This window comes from Sylvia atricapilla, chromosome 5 (genome assembly GCF_009819655.1).
Source record: "Sylvia atricapilla isolate bSylAtr1 chromosome 5, bSylAtr1.pri, whole genome shotgun sequence".
Lineage (NCBI taxonomy): Eukaryota > Metazoa > Chordata > Aves > Passeriformes > Sylviidae > Sylvia > Sylvia atricapilla.
In genome coordinates this window covers 59,388,763-59,410,251 of record NC_089144.1, presented here as the reverse complement: position 1 = coordinate 59,410,251, position 21,489 = coordinate 59,388,763, and the positions used below count along the sequence as shown (strand labels likewise).

The window sequence follows — 21,489 nt, the reverse complement described above, 5'->3', positions numbered from 1 at the left end:
CTCGGTGCAGCCTCTTGTTTTAGAGGGAGAGAGAAGCAATGTGTCTGATCACTTTGCTTTCTGGGTTATGGTACAAAATTCATGGGTTTGTTGGGAATAGAAACCTTCAGCTGCTCCTGCAGAGTGACAAAAATTGGACTCTCATGGATGGCTGTAATTAAAAATGTTTCCCCCGTGTTTTTATAGCTCCACCTGATAGAAGTTATGAACAAACACTGAAAGCATCCTTATTAGTCCCTGGAAATATTCAGGCAGCAGTAAAAAAACAGGGGCACCTGTTACTGCAAACTGTTATGAGTTTATTCTGGAGTTGTTTATTTAATGCTATTTCTCTCGGTGCTCTTTTTGTAACAACTCGTAAAATTTTAGGAACAATCCTAATGAAACTTTGGGTAAGTCTGCAGAAGAAGTAGAAATTGTTAAAGCATGGGGTGCTGGAATGGAATAATGGAATTATTGAGGTCGGACGAAAACAGCAAATCCAACCTGTGCCTAATCCCCGCCTTGTCACTGAGCCCAGAGCACTGAGTGCAATGTCCAGTGCTTGCCTGGACACCTCCAGGGATGGGGACTCCAAACCTTCCTGGACTTCCAATGCTTGATAATCTTTTTGATCAAATTCCTCCAGATATCCCACCTGAGCCTCCTCTGACACATCGAGGCTGTTCCCTGGGAGCAGAGCCCAACTTGGCCCCGGCTCTCCCCTCCTGTCAGGGAGTTGTGCAGAGCCAGAAGGTTCCCCCTGAGCCTCCTTTGCTCCAGGCTGAGCCCCCACAGCTCCCTCAGCATCCCTTTGTCAGACCTGTGCTCCAGCCCCTTCCCCAGCTCTGTTCCCTTCCCTGGACACGCTCCAGCCCCTCCATGTCCACCTTGCAGTGCCAGGCCCAGAACTGGACACAGCACTTGGGCTGAGGCCTCAGCAGTGCCCACGGCAGGGGACAGTCACTGCCCTGGTCCTGCTGGCCACTCCCCGCTGACCCAGCCCAGGAGCCATTGGCCTTCTTGCCCACCTGGGCAGGTGTCGGCTCATGTTCATCTGCAGCTGACCAGCACCTCCTGTCCTTTCCCACTGGGCACTTTCCAGCCACTCTTCCCCAAGATGTGTGGATGAGTGGTTCCTGTTGTTTTTAAAGAAAGGAGGCTGTGTTGGCTCTCCTACCTGATAGATGTCAAGGTGAAATTGTTACCTTTTTAACTTGGTCATTCCTTGCTCTAAACACTAGGATTTTTCTCTGTTCCAGCTGCTGTGGGAAGTCAGCTGTGTTGTCTCCGGTGCAGCTGCAAGAATGACTTGACTGATTTGCATTCATGGCTCTTGGATGATCTGGTGAACCATGGAGCTCAAAGTATGGGTGGATGGAGTGCAGAGAATCGTGTGTGGGGTCACCGAAGTCACGACATGCCAGGAAGTTGTAATAGCCCTTGCTCAGGCTATTGGTGAGTATGCCAGCTGGGAAGTGGGGTGAAGCTTTTTTTGTGAAGCTAAAGCCAGAGGAGGTGGGGCAGCATTGGGTACCAGCAGAGCAGAAAATGCAGTGCACAGTGGGATAATCTTGGAACATAAACTTGTAGCCGTGGATTTTTCACCGCCAGAGAGACACTGAAAAGACAGAAAAGAACATTTTGAAATCTATAACCTGTTCTTCAGTAAAAATTTATTCTCTAAGTAATAATAATTATGCTGCCATTGGTTGTTGTAAATAGAGCCTGGACAAAGGAAGGTGCTAAACTGTCAATATTCTGAGTACCAAAGAAAATACAAAAGCAGTGCAATATAATTGGTTGGCTAATGATGATCATTGAAATTATACCCATTGTAAGTATCTTTGGCTATATTGGGAATAGCATAGATCAATGAAATAGATCCTTCAGGGTCTCCTCTGACTCCTGCTTGCCACAAAAGTCATTGCTCATGAAAGGATAACTTGGAAGTGTCTACACTGTTAGCCTTTTGCTGAACAGTTTAGAAGAGAAAAATAAAATCTTTCAGGCTCCATCAAGGGAAATCTTGTCAGATATTCCTCAGTGATTAAAGGCATCCTGAATAAACCTCAGCCTCATCCTATCTATATTTCCTATGCTGATACTTATTCTTTGCTAAAATGTTATAATTAGCTTTATATGCTATTTAAATTTAGGCATTAAAACCTATGTTTTACCTAAAAATTAATAGTTTAAAGGTGAGCTTCTGCATTTTTCAGTATGCCAGCTGTTTTGCAAGATTGTATTAGCAGTGGAACTCAATTTGAAAATAATAATTTTCTAATAAAAAGCAAGTTAGGCCTATGAATATTAACAAGGTATTCTCTCTGTAAGCATAAAGTCAATTTCTCTGAAATTGATGTTTATTGATTTAAATGTTAAACTTCTAAACATAATTTCCATCTGCTTATAGCTGATGGAGCGGAAGACTGGGAGTTACTTATTTTATACTTTAAGAGGATTGAACAAAATGATAGCATGTGCTTATCATGCTTACCAAATGCCTTTTAAAACTTCATTTAAAAATCGTTGAAAGTCATTTTGTCTCTCAAATCTTGTCGTTGATGTTAAACTGTTAAATGTTTCTTCCCTGGTTTAGTTGCAGCTTTTTGTTTAATAGTAATTGGTTCATCAATTGCTTCCATGTCTCATTTTCTGCCTGCAGGTTTTTTGAGAAACAATTCTGCTAGCATGATAATCTTCTGGTCATGATTAAGTGATACATGTTTAGAAATAATAAAGTGGTTGTGATACTTCTGTTCTTCACTTTGCTTTCAATATCCCTTTCATTCTGTTTCCTTTGCCTTTTCCTACAGAAATGTCAGACTCCCAGTTCTAGACAGTAATTTAATGTTCTTTTGTGTAATTTCTCCTTGGGTTTTCTTCTGTATCCTCAGTTATTAGCCTGAACTCTGAAAGATTCCCGCAGCTACCACTTTGGACACACACACAGGCTGTCAGCTCTGCAGGCTTCCTTTTCTGTAGCACGTCACCCGTTTGTCTGGGCTAGGAGACTGCTTCCATGCTGAGATAAATTTTAGCTGAAACCAGAGCCAAATCAAGGTAATCACTTGGAAATTCCTCCCCAAGGCAAATACCCTCTCTAGAAACACCCCAGAACAATTCCTCTCTCACTGGGGCACCTAGGACAGTATCAAGCACGTATAATTAGACCTGTGTGTCTTTGGCAGGGAGGGCTTTCCCAGCCCTCCTGTCAGGCCATTCATCAGGACAGAACCATCTGGCTGTCCCTGTGATTTGGCTGTAGGTCCCAGCTTACCAGGAGTAATTGTCACTTGAATTTGAATGGCAATCTATGAAAATGGATCACTCTGGCTCTCACCTGACATGTGAAAAGTAGCCAGTCTTAGTTGGCTTCCTCCTCGCTTGGCTCTGGTGGTATTTTCCACTTTGCAGTCTGGCTCCTTCAGCAGTCACATAACTTGGCTGCACTCAGGACTGTTTTGTCTGTCTGTAAAGTTTGTGAGATGCTCCTTTTGTTTTATTGTGCCTTACAGTTTATTACTAGGTCCTTGACTTAAAGCATACAACACCACAACACAGTCTTCTTCACGGAGCCTGAAATGTGAATTGCAAGAAATATATTATTTTCTTGAAGTGCAGTGTCTAGAATATCTACAAACTGGCTTATTTTACAGCCATATCCACTGAGGCACAAGACAAAGATGCCAGGATTAAGACATCCATAGTTAAGAAGCTTCTCATGGACAAATGAAGCTGCCTCTGTTCTAGGCATGTGAAAAGTAAAGCTTTGTCCTGTATTTCAAAATTGGAAAATCAAAATTAGTATAGAGCTGTGGCTAGGAGGCACCTTTGGACAGTATCCAGCTCTGCTGCTCAAAGCAGGGCCAGGTAGAGCAGGTTGCTCAGAACCAGGGGCAGCTGGGTTCTGAATGTGCCAAGTGGAGAGACCTGACTGTAGCACTGCTCACTCCCCCTGGCAGTCCAAGTGTGTTGTCCTTAAATGGAATTCCTTGTATTTTAAGAAGTGCCTTTTGCTGTCACTTGATCAAATGCAGGGCCCTGGCTCCTGATCTCCTGCTGTGATAAAAGCAACAAAAAGGTTTCCATCTATGCACTTTCCAACTCTTTCCTCATGTCATGAAAGTTCAGTAACAACTTCAGGATACAGAAGTTTCTTGGGGTTTTTTTTTTCTTTTTTTTTTTTTTTTTATGTTCTAGGCGTATTTTAGCATAAAAAAATCAAGTTATGAAACTTTGTAGAAGGTTCTGTCCTATATCCAGTGTCTAATCCTTTGGCCATAGTATTCTGTCTCTTCATTTGCCTGGATAATGCTCCTTGATTCTTTAGAAACTGGAGCTCTTCCAGTAAAAAGTCTCTCCCTGGGGCTCTTCTCCTGAGAAATAACATTTGTGTTACCTGTTTTTGCGCTGTGAGCTCCTTCTCTTTCCACTGCTGCTCATCTCTTGATTACTGCAGAACAGGAAATGACTGCCCAAAGTAAGAATTTAAGGGTTTTTTTTGTGGCTGGTTTGCTTTGTTTTGTTTTTAAACTTTTGTTTGGATTGAAGTTAAATCTCAGTCTCAAGTGTCCCCTCATTCTTTAAAACAAAACAAAAAAAAAAAAGGTGAGAATTTTCTTCTTTGGTGCCCCAACAAAGCTTATTTTAAAAAATGTGTATGTAATTTATTGAATGCAGGAGAGAATAGTATCAGTTGGATATAACTTTGGATACTAAAATTGTCTGTATCTGTAACTTAGAAGGAGCTGGAATTGCCTTAGCTGGAGGGCGGGTGGCTGGAATTCTGTTCAAGACAGACATAAAACTATTCAGTTATAAGTTTCCAGAGAGTGAAATCATCTCTCACTGGGACCTTGAAGACACTTGATACTACCTTTTATGAGTTTCTAAGTCTGCTTTATTTTCTTTTTAACTCAAGCAGTTTGCAAGTGACCAAGAAGACTGGACTTTTAAAATACAAATAAGAGAAGTGATTGTTTCATCATGAGAAACAAAGCCCTCACCAAAACAAAAATACACCTCAGCATGCAGTTTAAATCGAGAACCATGAGTCTTGTTTTAAAAATATTTTTGCCAGGAGAGATGAGCGTCTCCAAGATTCATTCTTGTCTCTTTTAAAAATGTGCATTTGATAACACATTCTCCACTAAGATTTCTTTTCATTCTGTGAAAACCAGAGTGGCTTCATATAAACATTGTTTGGTCATTCTGATTCCTCTCCAAAATTTGGACAATTGGAAAAATGTAAAAACAGAGTTGTTGTTAGTTTTCAACTTTGTGTGTGATGAGATGGTTGATGAATCCAGCCAAAGGTCTGTTTTGAATGTGTGTGAGCATAGTGACTCCTCTCAAAAAACATTGTAGTAATGAGAGGAAAAGCTGGAAACCTAAAGAAAGTGAGCTAATAATTTTAGCTAATGGTTGAGGCAAATGTACTTTAACTATAGATTTTTTAAAAATTGCCTTTTACTGGTAGTTCTCCACTCAAACACACAAAAAAAAAATCTCCAAAGGAATGTGGTGACAAATAGTGCAGTCACAAATACACTTGTCCTGTTCCTTTAGAAGTGCTGCTCTCCCACTTCCAGCCCCCAAGAGGATTTTTATTGCATTTGAAGTGATTTCTTTCACCCCTGGAGCCTAGAATGCATCTCCTCTCCTCAGAATGACATGTTTGTTTCCTAGAAAGAGAATATTTCAGTCTAAGAGATAAGAAGCTTGAATTTCTTACCAAAAGAAACCTTCTGCCCTCCTCCCTGTAATTTTCTGTGGCAAATAATTAAATTGGCTGACTTGCTTTAAATAGTGCTGTGGATTTTGGTACTTCTGGCTGGAGAATAGGAGTGGCACTTCACTGAACAAGAAGTATAGCTGTCTCTCTTTAAAATTAAACAAATGCAGCCATCAGTTTTTTGGGGTTTTTTGTGTGTTTGTCTGTTTTTTCAGTTGAGTATTTTTCTTTAAAGATAAAGGGAGTGTATTTATTAAAATGTCAGTGATGTCTCTCAAACATGTGTTAGAGGATTTTGAGGCTCAGCCAGAGTTGTATCTGGAAAGATCAAACCACTTCTTTTACAAAACTGTATAGTGACAGGACAAGGGGCAAATGGCTTCACACTGACAGAGACGAGGGTTAGATTTGATATCAGGAAGAAACCTGTGTCTGTGTGAGGGTGGTGAGGCCCTGGCACAGGGTGACAAGAGCAGTTGTGGCTGCCCCACCCTTGCAGTGTCCAGGGCCAGCTGGATGGGGCTCTGAGCAACTTGGGATAGTGGGAAGTGTCCCTGCTAAGCATCTGCTTAGAATTTGTGATTTTTCAACCCCAAGATTTCATTCTCTGTCACTTCAAATAGTGACATTGAGAGGGATAATAAGTACAAAAATCTGCACTTTGTGATGATTCTGTGGTTCAGAAATCTGGTGACGTAACCTTACCAAGAGGGACCTGGACTGCTGGATGTGCTTTGCTGCGTGATCTCAACCAAACTTCCCCATTGTTTTATCTATTTAGGACACAGCTCTAAAATAAGTGTGCTACCTCAAGGTGCTTGAACAAAAGGCAGTTGAAAGTATGAAGTGATGATGAGAGCTTTGTTCTGTCAGGTTGTGATAAACTCCTGCATGCTCTTTTTTTGAGAGCAAGGGTAATAGTCATGAACTAGGCTTCAGCCCTGGTAAACATGGAGAGATGGCAGTGCCTGGAGAAATCACCGGACCTTCAATGGAGCCTCTGTGGATATTTCTTCCTAGGACTGGACTTCTCCTCTCACTCTTTATTTTCTGTTGTATTTCATACTTGTGGTCGCAAATATAGCATGAGTTAAGAATTGACAAATGCAAACTCTAACCTCTATTTTGAAGGGATTTTCTGGGTTTTTTTTTCTCTGAATCTTGGGTATTTAATGAGTTCCCAGACAGCCAGAATGTCGTTGTTTTGTTTTGTTTTAAATTGCTATGGATTATTAACATAAGTATCATAAAATGAATGAAATGTCAGATTCATATTGGAAAGATACTGAGTTCAAATCATCCTGGGTTGATTAAAATTGTTAGCAGTTGCTTTTCTGTCAATGCTATTAAAGATTCAGGAGTTAATGCTGTTGTCCCTTTGAAAATGCAGAGCATTTTCACCCATGTGTTCCACATATTAAGAGTTCTTAGAAGATCTTAACACATGCAATTACTTTTTCTTTGCACTGCCTTGTTAAAGAAGACAGCCTAGGGCTGAAAGGTTGTCTCTGGGAAACCAAGTGGATCAGAAAGCTGTATCCATGTTGTGGAGGCGTGCATTTTTCAGTGCTCTGGGCAGTGTGAGTTTGGCTTGAGCCAAGTGTTGGCAGGTCTGGCTTTACCTCCACGGAGACCTGTGTGCAGACAGGTGACAGAGTTTATTCTTATTATGCACTGTGATAAGTCTGGGCTGGTCACTGAGATTCAGCTGAAGATGTGACTAGTGCAACTTCCCTTTTAGTGTGGCTGTCTTAAAACTTCTGTCTTAGATGCAGATTTTCTGTTTTACCTTTTTTTTTTTTTTTTTTTTTTTTAACCTTTTTTCTCTCCCAAGACTGTCCAGAGTGCCACACTGCAGGGCAGGCTGTGGCACAGCTGCTGTGCAGCAGAGGTGATGGGACCCCTGGGGAAAATGGGAGCTTGGAATGTGCCTGCCAGGAACTGCCCTGGCATTGAAGTCTCAGGGGAAGAGGAGAAACTGGGAGAAGACTGCACTGAAGGGTTTGAGAGCCAGTGCTATGAGGGAGTGGCTGAAGGAGCTGTAGGGGCTCAGCCTGGGGAAAAGGAGGCTCAGGGGGAACCTTCTAGCTCTGCACAACTCCCTGACAGGAGGATGAACTCGGGCTCTGCTCCCAGGGAACAAGGGACAGGACAAGAGGGAACAGCCTCAAGCTGTGCCAGGGGAGGTTCAGGTTGGACATCAGCAGGAATGCTCAGGAAGGTTTGGAGTCCCCATCCCTGAAGTGTCCAGGGAATGACTGGATGTGGCACTCTGCTCTGAGCTGGGTGACAAGGTGGGCATTGGACATAGCTTGAGCTCAATGATCTTGGAGGTCTTTTCCAGCCTAAATGATTCTATGACCTCTGGTGACAAAGACCTGCTCCTGTCCACCCCAACCCCTTTTCTAGGGAAGAGGAAGTACCCTCATGTTTAAGACTGCTCATCCCACCACTTTTCCTAGAAATTAGGAGACCAGGGCAATGAGTCACCTGCTTGCACTGACTCGCTGCTGTTCTGTAGAAGGGAGTAGGTGACCTCAGCCCTGATAAGTCACAGCTGTGTTAATTAACCAATACAGCCTTGCCCCTGATGAGTAACAGCTATATCCTATGAGTGAGATAAAGAGGGGGTTGGCTGGTAAGAGGAGGATCATCATGAGGAGAAACCTTGAGGAGCATGAAGGAGAGAATCATGAAGCAGAATCCTGGGGAGAGAGAATTGCTGCTGTGAGGTCAGTCTGGGTCTGCAGTTAGAGCCTGTTGTTGGAACCTCCAGTCACAGTCTAGCTGGATAAAAGCCTGCAGTCACAGTCTGCAAACTCATACCTGCAGTCGAAGTTCAGCAGGGAATCACCAGCAGTCAGAGGCTGCAAAGGAAACCTACAGCAGGAGCTTGGTGCAGCCAGAGTCTGGGAATAGTTGGAGTTAAGATGACTAAGCTGTGAAGAGGAATAAACTAGGACCCTTTTTATGCTGTGTTTAACAAGAAGCCTTGGCTCTTTTTTACCCTCTAATAAGAGGGCTGCTGCAACACTCTACGTCCTGGCTCTGAAGCATGGAGACACTTAATGGAAAGATGGATCTTGCTTGGTTGGTGCTTGGCATATACATTTGTAGCCTGATGGAAAAGATAAGGCACAGATACTTTTTTTTTTCATGGTGTACAATGCTACCTGCATAGCACAAAATAAAAAAAAAGAAAAAGTAGTGCCTTGAATGTTTGCTTGTAGAGATGATGACTTTTGGGTAGGAGTAATGGGATGATCATTTCTGTCCTGAAAAAGGGGAATTGATGACCTCTCAGGTTACAGTCCTGCCAAGAGTGTTGCTGCTGCTGCTTTCCTTGGAGTTTCATTTTCACTTTTGGCAGCAGAAATGATTTGCTCTGTCTACTGTGTCAGCTGCAAATATTAAAGCATATAGAGGAGCTTAAAGTGAGTAATGTTGCCCTACTACCTTCATGGAGTATAATTTAAAAATCTGCCTCTTGAGAGTCTTAAAAAAAATGTTCATTACCTTGTACCTATATTTCATTAGTTTAATCACTGTTCATTGTGATGGAATCTGTGTTTAAATTAGCAAATTGCATAGATTCCAGGCTAAGACTATAGTGACTGGGCACTTGGGTCCAGAGCTTGTGTTTGGCTGTGCCGCAGAGCCAGATCTAGGACACTGAGTGCAGTTTGCCATTTAAGTCACAGGAAGGGTTGCAGCGTGCTGCAATGAGGCCTTGAGAGCAACCTGTGCTTTCAGGGCCCAGAGCACATTGCTAAAAGTCTGATGAAAGGAAGGGATGGTCCTTGTGTGGTAATATTAGCAGGAACAGGGCACAGTGTCAGAAGGGGGTCCAGGACAAGAACAGAACTGTTTAAAGGCACAGGGTTAAATAAGGGGGAAAGGTGGCAGATGTGAGGGTCAAGGGCCAATAGGATAAAGGAAAGTGACGCAGAGAGTGGCTGAGATTGGGAGAATTAATAGGGAACAGGGATGAGCACTGCAGCAAAATTGAGCCAATGGGAGTCAAGGGAGAAGAACATTCTAGGGTGATACATAAATGGCAAATGGGGGCTGAACAAGGGTGACCTAAAATAAACCAATGAAGGAACAAAACTTATAAGTCATTAACATATGGCTGCAAAGGTCCATCGGAGGAGGCCTTTCTCTCCCTAATCTGGAGGGGCGTCTCTCCCCATTTGTCTCTGCCTCTCCAGGGCAGAGGAATGACCCCCTTGGTGGCCAGCCCCTGGCCTCCACACGAGATTCAGGTTCAAACCACTCATGACAGATATTGCAGGCTGTCAGAACATCAGCATTCTGAGTCCATATATTTGCTTTTTTTGATGTCTTTCAGTTTTGAAATGAATTATTCTTTTGAAGGTGTTCTTGTATTAATAGAATTGTGTGCTTAGGGAGCTGGTAGGTGGGAACTTAACCTCTTAACCTTGACACTCCCATTTGTGCAGATGCAGTGTGCTTTAGGGATGTAAATATATATCTGCTTCTGTTATTGCTTGTCATTTGCTGTCTGCAAACCAGATACAAGTTCTTGTGATTGTTTGAGATGGTGATACCATATGGTACACCTAGGGTCTCTACTCTGGGGACCATGTAGTAATCACAGAATGGCCTGGGTTGGAAGAGACCCTAAAGATCATCCCATCCCAGTGCCCTGCCATGATCAGGGACACCTTCCACTATCCCAGGCTGCAAAGAGCCCCAGCTGGCCTTAGACACTTCCAGGGATGGGGCAGCCACAGCTTCCCTGGGCAGCCTGTGCCAGGGGGCCTCACCCGCCCTCACAGAGAACATTTCTTCCTCATATCCAACCTAAACCTACTCTCTGTCAGTGTGAAGCCATTGCCCCTTGTCCTGACCCTCCAGGCCCTTGTCCAGAGTCTCTCTCCATCTTTCCTGTGGGTCCCCCTCAGGCACTGCAAGGCCACAGTGAGGTCACCCCAAAGCCTTCTCCTCTCCAGGCTGAGCAATCCCAATTCCCTCAGCCCTTCCTCCCAGCAGAGCTGCTCCATCCCTGTGATGCCCTTGGTGTCCCTGCTCTGGGCTGGCTCCAGCAGCTCCCTGTCCTTCCTGTGCTGGCCCAGGGCTGGACGCAGCCCTGCAGGGGGGTCTCAGCAGAGTGGGGCAGAAACCACCTTTCTCCTGCTGCCCATGAAGTAGCTGGACCTGAAATAGAATACAAGAGGCTCTGTGCTTTCTCCAGCCCTTGAATTCCTGTTTTTTTGAAAAGGAAACCAGAGAACACAGCACTGCTTTGCTTTTTTGGGCCTGTCTGGACGGTTTTCTCTACCATTCCCATCGATACAAGGCTTTGATAAAAATATAAAAAGTCCAATGTATTCTAGTTGCAGTTAAGAAAAGGTTTTATTTCAGAAGTTTTATGGGGGTTCACTGCTGAAACCAATCACTGAATCTTCCCTGGAGATACTGCAAAATTTTGGGTGGGGTTCAATATAATATTCAGCTGGGTGAAACACACAGTAATTAAAAGAATGCCATACATTGCTGATACATGGCCATCACCTGAATGTGACTGCAAGTAATTTTTAAAATAATGAAGATGGACTGAATTCTGCGGGTGCCTTTTGTGTCCAGAAACTTGTGGACAGCACACAGGCAAGAAGCAGCATGCAGGTGTCAAACTTCCTCATCAACAACCCAGGCAAGCTGCTTTCTCCATGTCAGTGGTGGCTGCACATCAAAACCAGCAGTTTGCTATAGGGACGCCGTGTTCTGAAATACTCTGTCATTAGTTGTGAATTGACTCATTCACCCTTTCATTTGTGAATTAATCCCCTCTAATGCAGGCAAACATCACAGTTGTGGTTGTCTGGGTATTGTTAATCTGCGTCATGCACAGGCTGAGCACTACTCCTGGTAATGATCTCGGAAGAGAACAGCTTTGTTTTAGAGCAGTCCTGAGCTCCAGGTGTGGTTGTTGAACTGTGCAAGTATTACTTCTACAAAACACTTTCTTTTATGTGGATCTTGAGTGCTGAGTTCATTATTTAGGGCTGCATGTTGATTTGGAAAAACCCTAAGCTAAGATGAAAATAGTTCTTGGCAAGTCTACGCTTAATTCTTTATTCACTTTCGGTCAAGGTTGTTAGAACTTTATTCTCCTCCCCTTTTTTTCCTTTTTCTTTTTTTCTTTTGTCTCCTGTTACGTTTCTTTTAAGTAATGATTTAATAGCAGAGTGAATAGAAATTGCACTCTGCTTGCTCCCCTGGTGGTACCTACTCCAGTTTGCAATTTCAGAACTTCTTTGAACTTGACTGATTCTGACACAACATGAACATTAGTAGCACAACCATGATTACAAGCTGAGAACTTCCAAGATGAAAAAAACAGAGCTATGAAGGGCAGCCTTTGTCCTGGGATATGTTTTTACTTAATTTTTCTTCTCGAGGATTTACTGTTCATATGCTATGGCAAACAGTAGTAGGTTTATTTTTCCTGTAACAACACCATGCCTACTATAAATATTCATGGATTAGCAATATTGTGAGTTAGAAAAAGACTCTCACTTTATACCATGTACATTTATAAACTTGATTTTGAAGAACTTCATGAAGAATAAGCCTTAAATCTCTTTCTGGGAGTGTTAGCCAAGCATGTTAGTATGCTGACAGGTTTTGGGGTTTTTTCCTCATTCCCTACCCAGAGTAATTTATTTATGACAGCATTCACACAGCATTTGGGGTGGTGGATTCCTGTTCTCATGCTGCTTGCCTTGTTTTGCTGACTTCCACCAGCGAAATCTTTCAGCCCTCGCTCCTAACTTGGAAGTGAACATGGACATTTTGGCCCTTGACTGGGTCAGCCAACCCTCTGGGATGAGCCACAGGCCAAAGCCACCTGTTCTCCAGTTGGTGCCTGTGCAGAAAATTTTGTTCTTATTCTTTACTTTGAGAGCTAATTGTGAGAAAGTGAGCTAATTGTGAGAAAGTGAGAGCAGAGGACCATTTTCAATGCAGTAGTTGTAGCTCAGGAAGCTCTTTAGGGAAGGCAGTGTCTGATTTTAGAGGGGTGCGTAGTGTGTCAGTCACCACAGTGCAGCTTGTTTCCTACCAACCTGAAGTGAGGAAGTCCACGTGAGTGTTGTGACTGGAGATCAGGGCAGATCTCCAGCCTGAGATTAGGCTATTTTTGTCCTTTTGAGAGAAGTGTGATGATGGGGCAGGTAGTGTAAAGTAAGAGAATACATCGAATGTGTTACACTGATAACTACATTTCTTCCGACTCCTCCCCTCTGTAGTTGAATATATGACAGGTATTTCAGGCTTTTATGTGCTCAAATAAATCATTTGAATGATAATTTCTCATGAAAATGAATGTAGGTAATGCATTAAAGTAGTTAATGATGTTTTTAAGGTTAATGGCAATTGTGGAGCTGTTCAGAAATTCATTAGCATCAAATGCTTTTTAAAGCATTAAACTGCTTTTAAGTAGTTGATCTTCCCCATCTTTTGTAAATAACGTTGTGGCTTTTAAGTGAGGTTACTTTGGTAGGGGAAACTCTTCTGGAGTGGGAGAATGCTATATTTTAGAGTAGTGAGAGTGCTTAGAAAAATAAAACCCCATAAGGGGTGTTGGAAGACTGCTGAGCTGAATCTAAGTGTTCTTGATAAGACACAAATGAAGCCATGAACAAAAGCTGTATTGTCAGTAAAACGCTCAGAAAAACTCTCAGCACTAGGAAAGGAGGACTCAAGCCTCTTCCTGAAGGCTGGGTTACCCCAGTGGGGGTGTGGGAGCTGCTGTACAGACACCGAGATTGTGCAGGGAGCCGGATTTGCTCCTTTGCGGCTCGGCAGCCTCTGCTGCTCTTGTCCCTGTGCTCTCCTCAGTGAGGGTTTGTCACTTCAGCAGCGCTGCCACGGGCATCACAGGCTGTGGGCCGGGCTGGTCGGGGTCTGAGCGAACTGAGGGGTGTCAGCAGGGGAACTGAGGCTCTGTCAGTCGCTAACAGCTGCCTCTGACTGACCAAAGTTTAAACGGCGACTTGAACACACTGCCTCCACATTTTTTTTGCTTTTTCTACGTGGCTGTATGAAGATCTGGGACTCCTGGTTCTTGTTTTCTCGCTCTAGAGGTTCGCATTGGGTATAGTTATTTGGTGGTTACCAACACTGCTGGGTCACTTGCTTTATTGTTCCCCGTGAGGGTGGTGAGGCCCTGGCACAGGTTGCCCAGACCACCTGTGGCTGCCCCATCCCTGGAAGTGTCCGAGGCCAGGCTGGATGAGGCTCTGAGCAGCCTGGGATGGTGGAAGGTGTCCCTGCCCATGGCGGGGTGTCAGAACTGGATGATCTTTAGGGTCCATTCCAACCCAACCATTGCGCGATTCCATGAATCTAGTCCCTCCCAGCCAGCCCCGGGGTGCCGCAGTTCCGCGGGTTCTCACCGTGTCAATCCTCCTTGGCTGCTGCCGCTCCCGCCCTGCGCCAGGAGGGTTTAGAGGCGGGGCGCGGCGATGTGCGGGCACCATGAGGGAGGCAGCGTGTGCTGGGGCGGGCAGGTGCGCTGAAGCAGCCTGTGGGGGGGCCGTGCCGGGCCGCGCCGTCCCTCTGCCGTCCCTGACGGGCCGGAGCGCGGCGCGGTGGCGCCCCCCCCGCGGCCGCGCTGACGCTGTGCTCCCTTGCAGGGCGCACCGGGCGCTACACGCTGATCGAGAAGTGGCGGGACACGGAGCGGCACCTGGCGCCGCACGAGAACCCCATCGTGTCCCTCAACAAGTGGGGACAGTACGCCAGCGACGTGCAGCTGATCCTGCGGCGCACCGGGCCCTCCCTGAGCGAGCGGCCCACGTCGGACGGCGTGGCGCGCATCCCGAGAGGACTCTGTACCGGCAGAGCTTGCCGCCCCTGGCCAAGCTGAGGCCGCCCGGGGACAAGGCCATGAAGAGGAGGGAGCCGAAAAGGAAATCCCTCACCTTCACTGGCGGCGCCAAGGGGCTGATGGACATCTTCGGGAAGAGCAAGGAATCTGAGTTCAAGCAAAAGGTGCTCAACAACTGTAAAACAACAGCGGACGAGTTGAAGAAACTGATCCACCTCCAGACTGAGAAGCTTCAATGCATCGAGAAGCAGCTGGAGTCCAACGAAGCCGAGATACGCTACTGGGAGCAAAAGTACAACGCCAGCCTGGAAGAAGAAATCCTCAAACTGGAGCAAAAGATCAAACGGAATGAAGTGGAGATTGAAGAGGAGAGTTCTGGGAAAACGAGCTGCAGATCGAACAAGAGAATGAAAAGCAGCTGACGGAGCAGCTGCAGGAGATGAGGCAGAGGATCCTGGAGTGCGAGAGCAAACTCAAGGACTACGTGTCTCAGATCCACAACATGGAGAGCGGCCTTGAAGCAGAGAAGCTGCAGCGGAAGTGCAAGAATCCCAGGTGAATGAAGAAGAGGTCAAGGAAAAGATCGAGAAGGTGAAGGGAGAAATTGATATTCAGGGCCAGCAGAGTCTGAGATTGGAAAATGGCATTAAGCGGTAGAAAGGTCTTTGGGCCAAGCTACCAAGCGATTACAGGTAAGACTGCCTTTTTATACATAGCTAGAAAAAGTCAAAGACTGTGACTAATTTCTCTTACACAAATCTGAAGCCCATGAAAGACAGCACAAGACAGTTTCCAAAGTGAATCAGGGTAAAAGAGGGAATGTATTGCTTTCATTTTCAAATTGCATTTCAATTGGGGTTTTTTTGTTGTTTTGGTTTTTTTTGTTTTTAAGAGCAGACTGTTTTTATTTCACCTGTGTTTAACTTGCTCATTCCAACTGTCTGAGAAGAAAAGCAGTAATTTGCACCATCATAGCCTTTTCTGAGGATAAGCTTTTGATCTTTGCTAAGTTCGTCTGCCACCAAAAGAGATGAATTACAAAGAACAGTCCAAAAGCAGCACCTGGAAAGGTACAGAGCTAAAGTGAAGTACCTGCAACCTTACAGGGCTTTGGTTTTAAAGAACAGCATCCCTCTTTTCCTGGCTGACTCACTGGTGTTCAGGATTTTATTTTTTCTACACCTCAGGTGTTTATGGCACGTGTGTCAAAAGAGAATCCAGTCCCTGTTTCCTTGCTAAAGTTAATGATGTCACTTGGAACTTGATAGACCATGAAAGAATAAAGGACTCCAGCTGCTAGCTGGATGAGGTGGAGGAAAGATGGGAGCTCCTGGGATTTTTATATGCCACATAAGGTAGTCCTAAGGTACCACACATCAGTTGGCATTGTGGTTCTTGCTGATTCCCAGGATTCACAGTTAGTATATTCCTGCAGCGCTGCAGTGGCATTAAGGTGATTCCACTGTGAGTATGTAAAAGGATTTAGTATCCTTACTCCTGCCTTAGAACCATGTCAGTATGAGCTGTTCTTACTAGATGATGAGGGAGGAAAAAAAATAATCTTTTCACCCAAAGCAAAACGGATGAAAACTGTAAAGCAATTTTGGCCATATTTATCTATGCTAAGTTTCCACACATGCTACACCTAAGGATTTGCACTGATGCAAAGCTTCAAGTCTTCTTTGTGTTTTAGGTAGCCTGAGTGACATTTACTGAGGCTATGATGGAGTTCAAAATATTTCTGGCTTGGTTCTTTTCATAGTCCAGGTTTTCTTGGGCAAGTTCCCATTCAGTTCAGGTCTTCCAATCTTGTTCTAAACCTAAGGTGCACAAATCTGGAAGTCCACAAGAAAATAAACTGACCTCTGCATTACGGAGCTTTGCGGGGGAGAAAATAGATAAATATTTTATTGCATACCTGAAGTTAAAGATATCTGCTAAAGCAGCTCAACTTCTTTGTGTGGGAATAATAATAGAACTAGACTTGTAATCTATCAGAGCTATAGGGTTTGCATATCATGACAGAAGTACAGAGAAACATCCTAAATGATTATCTGTCCTTCGAAGAGGTGGGGAACCAGCCAGGCTTTGGCTTCATTGCACAAAACCCTCGCAGAGTGAGAAGGTTCTGGCCAAAAAAGTTAAAATAGAAAATGCAAAGAACAAAAAAAAGAGAACAATTTTACTCCTTTTAAGATCAGAACATTAAATGAGCTGTCCCAGCCATGCTGGACACTTCAGGAAGAAGTAAGACTTGGTGCCAGACTGCTGCTTGGTTGATTATTTTTTCAGCATTCACACTATTACCTTTATTTGCTGACATGCCAAAGTTTTTCTCAGGTGGTGTGAGAAACAGCTGCTAGTCATCCAAGAAGAAATATAAAAATAAAATACATTAAGAACAACCCAGTTAGGGTCATGGGTTGGACTTAAAGATCTCAGAGGTCTTTTCCAACCTAATCAGTTCTGTGATTCTGGTAAGTGCTAGAGAGTGTTGACTCGCTTTTAAATTATAAGATTAAAATACCTTCCAACTCTTTAATTTGCATTTGAGCTTTAAAAATTGGAGGCTTTCTCATCAAAAGGAGAAGCATTAGTTTCCCAACTGTAAATATGGTCACAAATGCTGCTTTATTTGCTCAGTAGATGTTTTCTGTTTCTGGCAGGACAGGGAACAGAACTGGAGCAACTGACCAAGGAGCTGCGCCAGGTGAACCTGCAGCAGTTCATCCAGCAAACAGGAACCAAGGTGACAGTGCTGCCAGCAGATCCCATGGAGGTGGAGGCCCCACATGTGGAGCTCGAGAGAGGTGCATCCCTCGGAATGCTTTGGGAGGGAGGGAGAAGGGGCGAGCAGTGCCTTTGCTGCTGCTTAATGCTGGCACTCTTACATGAAGTGAATGCTCCCTTAGCAAAGACATCAGCAAAACACTACGAGAGCACATTGTTGAGTACTTCTTTCATGCCAAGGGTTTAGCAGGCTCTAAATAAAGAGCAGGTACGTGGAGAACTTCTCTCCCACTGTGCCCCGGGCATGCGTTAGTCCCATCAGCAATGCATTAAGCCTGCAGCTTTCAAGATGGCTGGCTGCCAGCACGGAACGTGATTGTACATCTGACATTGCGTCTGGGTTCTTCCTCTTCTGGTGGGGGTGTTGTCAAAGCAGAAAAAGGAATGTGTCTGGATCCCAAGAAATCCCAGACAGCAGCCGCACAGGAATAGGAGCCAATCCAGCTGGGCTGCCAGCCATGCAGAGTCCTGCACAGATGGCTGTTACGGCGGGTGCGAATTGACTTTGCCCCCAGTGAGATCAGTGCAGCCTGCACGTGCCCACATCTGGATTCAGAATTTCTTGGGCAAAGCCATAGGAGTAGGAGTATTTGGAATGCGTGTCAGAGCTGCGGCACCAGCACGGTCGTGTGCTTTTTCCAGCACTCTGCTTCCAAGGGGCTCTTTGTCTTGGCATTCTTTTGTGTTGGGTCTGTCCCTCTGCTCAGAAGCTTTATAAACCAAAAGGCAGTGGAAGAGCAAGTGGGTCGGGAGAGAAGTAAAGACAATCAGACCTTCAAATGCAGCACGTGTGCGAACTGTTTTTAAGTGGGCAGGAAGCGGAGCAGCTCTTTCTGCACATCACCGTATAGGTGTGTGTGTGTTACTCTGTGAATGTTCTCGTGGGAGGGTAATTCTTTTGCGAGGGTTTGTTCTGTTTTGAAATGAGTAGGAAGTGTGCACCTTAGATCTCCTAACTTCCTAGCCAGGCACTTCAGGAGTTTGTTACATGTGAATTTCTTTTCTGTATTGCATTAAGGAGGAGGAGGAGAGGTGCACCCTACTGATAGCTTTTCTAATTGCCCTTTTTCTTATGCAGAACCAACCTTTCAATCTGGGTCACTGAAGCGCCCTGGCTCATCGAGGCAACTCCCCAGTAACCTTCGGATCCTACAGAACCCCCTGTCATCTGGTTTGAACCCGGAGGGCATTTATGTATGACAGTACATACCTCTTCTAGAGAGGATCTAGCAAGGTACCCTGGACAAGATACACTTTATTTTATTCTGCCAATGATGAATGGAAGAAGTTTGTCTTATTCTGTTTTTTTTGTTACACCACCGTGTTATTTTTTCTTCCTCCAACACCACTTGGAACCATACCCTGTGCACTGATGCTAAGAGACAGGAACTGTCTCGATTCATAATTGGCAAGGATGACCTTGCTGTCAACACAGCTTGAGTGCAAAAACCTTCACTGGTTTTTGCCACTTCGGAAGTGTTTGGCAAAGTATTGTTCCTTGTATAGGCATAAATGGAAGACTGAGGGTGAAGGAAACTATGTATGCAATTTATCTGAGGGTTTAATTTATTCCCTTTAGTCAATGGACCTGTGAATGTGACCTTTTATATTTTTATTTTTAACTTGTGAATTATCACGTTATGGCTGTGTGTCAGTCTGACAAGGTGACTTTAATTTGTGTGTACCAACATCCCCCATCTGATCAAGTACTGCAACCTGCAATGCAGAGTTCTAAGGGGTGCTGAACCATTGCAGTGGTTTCTCACCACTAACTTTGTTCATTTCTGTTGTGGGTCATCATATGTCATGTTCCATCCATTGCTACCTTTTAAAGCTTGAAAAGTGAGCTTGTGGATTTACTTGCTGTTGTATCTGCCTTGAATGAAGCACCTAGTGTTCAAAAGATTTATGGATTTTAAACCTTGGCTTGGTAAAAATATTTCCAGCATATGATTGAGGATGCACTAGTTAGATGATATTTTATTATATAGAATGTATATTTGAAATATTTTGCCACATTGTATATGCCTTTTGAGAAAAGAACAATGTAAGAAGTTGTCTTCATATATCTTACCAAAGAGAGTAGGAGGCTTTCACTGTGTGTGATTTTGTACTTCATTTTTTCCACTAGCCATTACAGTGTTCTTGTTTTGTTACAAATCTTGCTGTTGGAGGGGAAGAAAGACACAACACAAATGAGTATCCAATTTCAGCCTTCCAGAATCCACTCAAGTTTTGTGAAGGGAGGACACCTGGCAGAGTCCTGTGAAGTCACTAGCAGAGTTCTTATTGATAGGAGTGAGGCCAGGATTTCATTCAGATCCCTGGTGGACAGTTGGTCCCTATGAAAGATAGCCACTTACAGAATGTAAAGCTTACAAGCAGCTAATTCCTAGGTAATTTTCTGGAAAATGACATTTGATGGTCATTTTTCACAAAGCATATGAGAAGAGAACATTATCACATCTTGATGTTGCTCTAATGCAATCAAAGGCAAGAAAGAATTAGACAAAAAGGGTTTCCTGTAGAAAGTAGCCACTCCCAAATTGCTCGTTGGTTGCAGGCCCTGAAGTGAGATTGCTGCAAGGGACACCAGGTTTGTGGAGAGAGGGACTGGCATCAGTGGGACACACTGTAACGCTGGGGGGCTGGCCTCATGGATGAGGTAGGGAAGGGCCTTCCCTAGTTTGGATTTCCTGTTCTAACAGCAGCTCACAGCATCATCCCCACCTTGGAGATCCCGTGGGCACAAAGGGGGGACATTGTGCCCTCACTGCAGTGCTGAAGACTTGGGCTCCTTGTGTCCTCCCTGGCAGGTTCAGGATTTTACCACTGCTAGGAAACTCCAAGCTTTCAGCCATAGAAAAATACTTAACTCCTAGCATCCTCTTGTGTTGATTCACTGATGTGCAGATAAATGTTAATTTAAGTCTCCTTGTCTAAAAAAGGAGCTTCCTGACAAATGGAAGTTTTAAACAATATGGCAGAAGATGAAGGATTCTTGAGCGTTAAATGCATTTTTTTCCCTTTCCACTTATTAATGGCATCATATATTCTAAAATGCTGCTGTATTTAGACTAAGAGCAACAGATAAGGCTGTGAATATATAAAGGACGTTTCCAAGTGGACTATGAATTTTACTGTTTAACTTATCTGGGTTTTTTTTTTCCCCCCCATCTTCCCTTGTGAGCAAACTGGAAAATGAGATATTCCTACTTGAGGAACCTTTGCAGTGCTCACCCATTTTACTGTTAGTTTATCACAATTCTGTGCTCATGTTTACTGTGCCCATAACTTTGTATTAAAAAAAAAAAAAAAAAAAAAAAAAAAAAAAAAAAAGAATGTGTGTATATATATATATTAAAAAAGTGTAAAATATACATAGTTTGGGGACAATATCTGTCCAAGGTACTTGAGCATATATGCCTTACATTCTGGGTTCAATTTACAGAAATGAAATGGCCCTCTCCAGTGGATGTCTTGCATCTTCAGCACCTCTTGATGTTAGAGAACTGAGGCACTCAGCACCTTGCAAAGTCTGGCCCAAATTATGCTGCATGGGGGTGGGGGGAAACAGTCTTGTCCTGAGATGAAGTATTTTTAAGGTAGATCAGCATATTTACCCCAGCTAATGATTTTGTCATATCCTTTGACTGGTCCATCTCCCACAGATGTCAGTTTGAGCTGAATCGGGCTCTTGCATCATAAAACCTGCTCACTTTCTCTGCCAGGTTATTCAGTAAGACAGAGGGAGGAGAAAAAGGATTAAAAGGAAGAGTAAGAGCAGTTTTGGAGGGCTTGAATTACAGCTTTGTCATAGAATCAAGGGAAGAATTTGACATTTGAGTTAAAAAGTAGCACCTGCTGACTGCAGCAGCTGTTGGACACAGGGGCCAGCCTGGAGCTGGCTCAGGAGTGACCACTGCAGCACCCTTGAGTGGCCCCTCTTTGCCAGGGCTTTGGCACATGTCAAGGTGATCTGGAAAACGTTGGCAGCTTCAGCCACATCTGTAGCCAAGGAGAGGCTTTGGTATCCAGACCTGCCAGTTGTGACACACTGACTAACTCCCCTGCCCCCACCATACTCCTCTTGCTTATTGAATTTCACCCAGGCTGAAGTTCC

The 21,489-nt window shown here is 44.2% G+C and overlaps 1 protein-coding gene across 1 annotated transcript; it reads left to right on the top strand.

Moving 5' to 3' along the window:
• Positions 1–1,234: 1,234 nt before the first annotated feature.
• On the top strand, positions 1,235–20,693 carry RASSF8 (Ras association domain family member 8). The gene is given in 8 exon segments (XM_066318763.1): positions 1,235–1,437; positions 14,383–14,562; positions 14,565–14,942; positions 14,945–15,109; positions 15,112–15,225; positions 15,228–15,268; positions 17,248–17,386; positions 18,445–20,693. Coding segments are annotated over 8 exon segments (1,242 nt in total). The 5' UTR covers positions 1,235–1,334; the 3' UTR covers positions 18,567–20,693.
• Positions 20,694–21,489: the final 796 nt, after the last annotated feature.